Source organism: Protomyctophum bolini (assembly GCF_963924005.1).
Source record: "Protomyctophum bolini genome assembly, chromosome: 9".
Classification (NCBI taxonomy): Eukaryota; Metazoa; Chordata; class Actinopteri; order Myctophiformes; family Myctophidae; genus Protomyctophum; species Protomyctophum bolini.
In genome coordinates this window covers 29121180-29128679 of record NC_137870.1, presented here as the reverse complement: position 1 = coordinate 29128679, position 7500 = coordinate 29121180, and the positions used below count along the sequence as shown (strand labels likewise).

Here is a 7500-nt window from a genome sequence, read left to right as displayed (position 1 = left end):
CAGAGCTCTGTGAGGTACACCAGAGTGAGGTGTAAGCAGAGCTCTGTGAGGTACACCAGAGTGAGGTGTAAGCAGAGCTCTGTGAGGTACACCAGAGTGAGGTGTAAGCATGCAGAGCATGGCAGAAACGATGAACCCGGAAGCAGCGGGACAAAAATCTGATATCTCCATAATAATTTTGAGTTGTAGTCTTGTTAGTTTGTGTTTACATTGCGCTGTGGCACAGCTTCAATATGTCATAAGTCTTGCGTTGATCCCGCCTCTAGCGGCCCCATACAGCCGCATATCACTCCAGCCAGAATTGGTAAAGTAAAATAGATATCCGATGTATCAGATGTAAATTCATTTCACGATGTACAAACTGTCTTAAAGGGGAAGTACCACCCCTGCCTGTCTTAAAGAAGTACCGTACTTTTTCCTCTCTTGCATTCTCACACTTAAACTCTCTCTCCCTGCTCTCACTCTCTCTCTTCGTAACCCCCCCCCCCCCCCCCTCTCTCTCTCTCTCTCTCTCTCTCTCTCTCTCTCCGTATCCCCCCCCTCTCTCTCAGTTCACCACATCCGTCCATCCATCATTAAGCAGTAAAAACAACAGTGTGTTTAGTTAAGTTGTATATCCTGTGTGTGTTCTGTTATCTGGACTCCACACACAACCCTGACATACAGGTGAACACACACTGACCAGGAAATACTGATAATACGGTGCGTGCGTGCGTGCGTGCGTGCGTGCGTGCGTGCGTACGCATGCATGCATGCATGCATGCTAGGGGCAGGGCCAGAGCGTCACACAACATGGCATGTTGCTTCCATAAACTTGCGTTTTTTACTTTGGCATCTTTTCTACAAAAAAATCGTTGGAACTTCAAACTCCATAAAGTTGCATTGCAGTTGATTATTTCTCTAGGTACAAACATATTGATGAAGATTACAAAGATCACCATGTCAGTTTAGAGACATGGCTAATACAGTATAAATTGCCCATTGCCTTGCATTGCCTCACTGGCAAATGGAAATCTCCAGCCAACAGAGACGATATACTGCAATAGGGTCTTGTTGTCTCTACAAGAAACCTACCTACTTGTTGAGGATCTATGCATCTAAAATAATCTTTATTTTATTATGTTTTTCAATAGAATCTCTAATACACCAACATACTGTACATTGTTCAGGTGAAGCAGTTTTGTTTCTCGTGAATATCTAGTATTTAAAGATAGCTAAGCTATGTCCATACAGATAATGGGAACAACAACTCCGGACAGTGCCTCCCACAGGACCCACACACAACTCTACCCAAATACCCACAAGTGGTCAGCAGCACATCATTGATCAACATGAGAGCATTTTAAAAGCAGATACTGTACATTCCTCATCAGCTCTGCATGCATGTGGCTCTGCAACGATCAATATATAAAAAAAACAAATCATCCAAATATTGAATTTATATTAGAATAGAATCCTGACCAACAGCTTGTATTAGTTACGTTTAGTTTCCGTGCCCCCCTGAGGGTAGTGTTTTGTTTGTCTGTTGTTGTTCTGTGCAACCTTATGTGAAAATGGCTTTATGGAATGACAAGATACTTTCAGGAAAGCTGGGCAAACTTAACTACCTATTATGTAAAAAAAATAATTATATATATATATTCTTTTCTTATAAAGCCCTATATATGATATGATCATGCCTGAGGTGACCAACCAACCAACCAACTGACGGGAAATGCACGATTTCATAGTAAATGCAACCTACCGTCACAACAATAATCTTATATATTTGTGTAGATGAGATTGTATGTTTTGGTGTGTGTGTATAATCTCGATCTGTGAACTAAATTACGTTTCTGTTTCCTTCTGTCTGTCTGTCTAACTGTCTGTCTGTCCAGTCTTGTGTCCTATGTTGTGTAAGAATGGAGGTGTCTGTATCCAGAAGGACAGATGTCTCTGTCCTCCAAATTTCACCGGAAAGTTTTGTCACATCCCAGCCACACCCTCGCTTTCCTCGACCAATGAGATCGTCAAGCCACCGTCGGCCCCCTCCAGTGTCTCTGAGGCAGCAAATCAGGAGCTGACCCAGTCAGAGTACCTGGTTCCCCTCCAGAGGAAGCAACCAATCAGAGAGAACCAAGAAGCTGGACAGCCAGGAGGTGAGTAGCCTCGGTCCCAGGCTTACTTATCTGCGAAAAGAAAAGCCTGGTCACAACGTAAGGCAGAGAAGCTATCGGCCGATGTATTTCCCCCGGATACGATATTTTCCCGACCAATCACAACACTTGTTTCATTCGCGGTGAATGTACACTGATTTGTAAAGCCCAAGGAAAACGTCATTTCCTTGGGCGATACTTCCGCTAAAAGTGAGAAGAGAGGAAAGGCTGGAATAGACTATATTCACATGGCAGCTATGTTGCGCTTTCTCTATGCAAAATGCATGGGAAAAGCATATATCACACTGTATTTCTATCAGAAATGCATTAATCAGATGGTATTTCTGTCAGAAAGACACCACTCAAAGTGAGGGAAGCCCTGCCCCTATATGTATGTCAGAGGCCGTTGAAGGCTTGAACGCTGCGGAAAAAGCAGGGTGGCAAAGGGGTGGCATTTCATTAAGGCCGCCATAGGACTAATTAATAAGTTCGATGTAATTCACGCCAGGATTTCCCCCCGTTCAACACATTTTTTTAAGAGCCAAAACCTGCGACCAGACAAAATTAATTGTATATGTATAATTAATGTATAATTATAATGTTAGGCTACTTCAACTGTGTGTGTGGTGAACCGGACCGGATGTTGATCTCCTGCTCGATGATGAGAAAGCCTCATCGCGAGGCAATGGCAGCGTGTTGAATTCATGGCAAGATGGCCACCGTGTGAATATAATCTATGGTCCTCCTCTTTAAGTAAAGCCGACAACGTTCATTTGATGTGTGAAGCTGTGAACTTTGCAAGGTTTCCGTGTCATGTTTGAAATATAAAGACAGGCAGCACAAAGGATACCTCTGTAGGGCTGTCAGGACTCAGGACCCAGCTGTGTGTGCAAGAAAGCTCAAAGTTCATCTTGTAGAGCTGGGACATGAAATGTTCATTCATTCATGAGAAGATAATAATGAAGGGTTTGTATGGTCTCTACTCTTCTCTTTTCTTCTGTCTCCTATCCTTGCTTGCCACTCTTCTCATCTCTGCCTTCCCCTTTCATCTTCTCTTCTCTTCTCTTCTCTTCTCTTCTCTTCTCTTCTCTTCTCTTCTCTTCTCTTCTCTTCTCTTCTCTTCTCTTCTCTTCTCTTCTCTTCTCTTCTCTTCTCTTCTCTTCTCTTCTCTTCTCTTCTCTTCTCTTCTCTTCTCTTCTCTTCTCTTCTCTTCTCTTCTCTTCTCTTCTCTTCTCTTCTCTATACAGTAAGTCAGTCAGTTCTCACTGCAGTTTGCACAACATTGGTCTCACTGGCTTTCTCTCCACATCTCTTACTCTCTTCTTTATATGTATCTCCAGTTCACCACCCCCCCCTTTGGCTTGTTCTGCTCTGTAATAGTGACTCAGTCCATCAGAATGTTTCACTACAACAACATCACAACATGGACTGTTCTCTGACCCAGAGATGGGATTGATTGGGATTCTGGTGGGATTTGTGTGTGTGTGTGTGTGTGTGTGTGTGTGTGTGTGTGTGTGTGTGTGTGTGTGTGTGTGTGTGTGTGTGTGTGTGTGTGCGCTTGTGCGTGTGTGCGGGGCCTGCTGCATTGTCTCTCTCCAGCTCCGAGCTCCATGGTGAAGGTGAGAGTGCAGCACCCCCCAGAGGCCAGTGTTAAAATTCACCAGGTCTTAAAGGTACACTCACCCACTTTCTAAAGACACTCACTTTGTAGACTTTTTTGCACCTCCAGTAACTCCATTTTGTGTAGGAACTGTGATTCCCAGAGTTCAGTTCAAATCTAATATTATACAAAAAGTATATAGTAGGTGAGCAGAGCACCTTTTGTAACATTAACACTTTCATCAGTATTTAGCTTTAAGACGATGTGTCTTAAAAAAAGAATCGCAATGCATTGCTGAATCGATCATTTTTGCCGCCACTACTGACAAGACAACACCGGAAGAGCCTAAGTGACCCAACCTAAGTGATCATGTGTGTCTGTGCACACAACGTCCTCCTCTAGGTGAGCAGATACAGCCCAACCCTGCGCGCGCACACCACCAGCAGCGCACACACACAGTCTGCAGGCGCTCCGGCCCCGGCGGGACATCATGGGGTCCAAGCCCAGACTGTCAGAGGAGACGGAACATATACACAACACTCTGGCTTTAAATACTGCTTCAGAGAGGTGAAGGATGGACAGGTGAGTCACAGTCATACGCACACAAGTGGTTCTTTTTTATTTCAAGCACCCCCAGCTTTAATGAATTAGGCTTTGGCACATTTGATACCATTTTGTCCTCTCTGGGACCACAATTTATTCGGTTCATGTTCCTGTAGCTTCATTTTATTGGCTTGGCAGCAGAATGAGGCACTCAAACAAAGCAATGGGAAACCGGAACAGGAAATGGGTATACCACCTTCGGGAAACTGGGACTACAGTTATGCACAGAGCGGTAGTAGTTAAGTTGATTTAGCATGCTTTAACTAGCGTAGCTTAAGCACAGTTTAGCTCAGTTTAGTGTAGCCTGGTTTGGTTTAGCTTAGCTTGTGGGCAAAGCCGCAAAGGTCCCTACTAGATTATTTAATAACATTTTGAGGTACTTTACTCAAGGTCAAAGGTCACAAAAAAGGTTCAAATCGTTTTTGGGCCATACCTATGTCAAACATTGTCCAATTTACTTCAACAAAACGATATGTTTAAGATTCTATGTAACGGAACAAAACTAAAAATAGAATGTTTGTTTGTAAAATCAGAGGAGGAAGGAAGGCACTGGAGCAAACTGTAAAATCAGAGGAGGAAGGAAGGCACTGGAGAAAACTGTAAAATCACAGGAGGAAGGAAGGCACTGGAGAAAACTGTATAACTATAACTATATCTTCGTCAGGTCGTGACCTGACAAAGACGTTATAGTTACATCGTCCTTTAGGGCGAGGTCACTTCTTGAGTGTACAGGGTACAGCCAGGGCGTGAGTGTACAGGGTAACAGGGTACATGCTGTGTCTTGAGTGTACAGGGTGTGATGAGGTCAGATCAAGATATGGAATGTCAGAACAGGTCAGCTCCATATATGGAGATATAAGGGTGGCAGCGGGGGCAGTGTTTTGAATGTACAGGGCGTTCCCTGGCCAGGGTACATGGCCATATATAGCGTGTCTTGGAGACGTGACTAGACGTGATATCACAATGCGTGACCATATACGGGGACATTCCCGTATATGGGGATTGTGAGTGACAGATTGAGTGACGATTGTGAGTGACATGACGTGACAAAACGCAAGGTTCATAATTACACAAATATAATATATTTGATATTTTATGTTTTGGTGTGTGTGTGTGTGTGTGTGTGTGTGTGTGTGTGTGCAGTGTGGTTCTCCTCTTCCAGGTCTGAGGTCTAAGGAGACCTGTTGTCGAGGAATTGGGAAGGCTTGGGGAATCAACGAGTGTGTGCTCTGTCCACCTAACTCTGGTATGTGCACACACACACACACACACACACACACACACACACACACACACACACACACGCACACACACACACACACACACACACACACAAACACACAAACACACACAAACACACAAACAGGTATGCACAAACACTCATCATCCCTCCCTCTTTTTCTGTTCTGTCTCTCCCCCTCTGCTCTCCCCTCTCTGTAAGGAGGCAGATGTGTTCTGTTCTGAGAACTTTATGACTGGAATATTCTAGAATTATTCCACCAGGACACACTTATATAACTATCTGACATTATCTCTCTCTCTCACTCACACAGGCAGACGCACGCGCGTACGCACACCCGCACGCGCACCCGCACCCGCACGCGCACACACACACACACACACACACACACACACACACACACACACACACACACACACACACACACACACACACACACACACACACACACATTATCAGTGTACTGATGTTGCCATGTTCATGTTTTCAAACCTGACTAACTGTAGAAGAATGTTCTTCTGTGGGACTTGGTACACACACAACACACAATGATTGGACCATGGTTAACATGGTAACTCACTCTTTTTTGGCATCTGCCTGTGTCTCCAGATATTACATCATGGATACATAACTGTATTATAACAACACAAGCCACCCTGGAAGACAGGCAGGCAGGCAGGCAGGCAGGCAGGCAAACAGACAGACAGGCAGTCAGACAGACAGACAGACAGACAGACAGACAGAAGGAAATAAAGACATTATCCTTGGTGGGTGGGGCAATCACCATCTCTTCCTTTGACCTGATGACAGTAATAGGTGAATTTTCAGTCCTTTCTTAAAGGAAACCAGTGATTTTCTTGTTTTGAGGGAAGGGGGCAAGGCATTCCACACCTGAGTGGCAGTGCTGTGGAAGGTGAATTTACCCATATTTGTTCTAAAAGTGGGTGGCACCAGATCATTATTCACGCTCCCTCTAGTTTTGTGGCTATGGGACTTGCTCACCTTTTTTAGGCAATCAGTTCAGCTGTCAATGCTATCAAAAAGTGTTACAAAAAGATGGATCATGGGCCCTAGAACTAGAAGAAGTTGGATTAGTTTGTTTTGGGATGTCTGGAGCTTAGTTTGTTGTGCCATTGAGATGTTAGAGAACCAGGAGGTGCAAGCATAGTCAAACAAGGGCTGAATAAGAGCTCCAGCTAATGTCCTGAGAGCCCTCTTGTTAACAAAGGAGGAGATTCTGCCCATTTACTCTTTTAATCGCGTGCGTTTGTGTTATGTGTGTTCATGTGTGTGTGTTGATGTTCAGATTTCATTGTATCCTATAGTTTAATCCTTTATGTGGGAAAACAGAGTTGTATGAAATCGGATTTGTTTTAATTGAACGTCTGGTGTCAGTGTTTGTGGTGGATGGGAATGTTTTGACTGAGGAGTTGACCTGCTGACTGGTGGACATGTATTCCACTACTCATGTTGAACAGTAGACTATTGTTTACCAGTAGATGTGTTTATCAGTATAGACCTGCTGATTACACTGGCAGTCAGGTTATCCAAAGGCTGGCCTATAGCTAATGCAGCCAAGCATGAGGTTAAATACAGAGGCAATGATGAATCCCTATTGGCAAAGACGAGAAAAAACCTATTTATCAAAACTTTAATTGCATAAGTATATTAACATTTATGACAACAAGGAACTTCTCGGATGGCCCTGTTGGGATTCCCCAACAGCGTGGGGAGGAAGTTGGCTGATAACACAGCAGATGCTTCTGGCAGGCCTCAGCTTTGTTGGAACACAGCCATCCTGTGAACCGTAGAAGGTCACTGTTTTACACTCTGTGTTGTGGTTCCTTTGGATAAACTCCAGAGTCTCAACAGCCAAGAATGTTAACAAACCACACACACATGCATGCACGCACGCACGCACA

The 7500-nt window shown here is 44.2% G+C and overlaps 1 protein-coding gene across 8 annotated transcripts in view; it reads left to right on the top strand.

The window, feature by feature from the left end:
- The window catches only part of ltbp4 (latent transforming growth factor beta binding protein 4), a 46471-nt gene that overhangs the window by 7186 nt on the left and 31785 nt on the right, over nucleotides 1–7500 (top strand). For all 8 annotated transcript variants that reach the window (XM_080771615.1, XM_080771614.1, XM_080771609.1 and 5 more), the window contains exons 2-5: nucleotides 1878–2138; nucleotides 3735–3808; nucleotides 4138–4317; nucleotides 5482–5584. In XM_080771615.1, the coding sequence (XP_080627741.1) occupies nucleotides 1878–2138; nucleotides 3735–3808; nucleotides 4138–4317; nucleotides 5482–5584 (618 nt within the window). The remainder of the gene's footprint in view (nucleotides 1–1877; nucleotides 2139–3734; nucleotides 3809–4137; nucleotides 4318–5481; nucleotides 5585–7500) is intronic.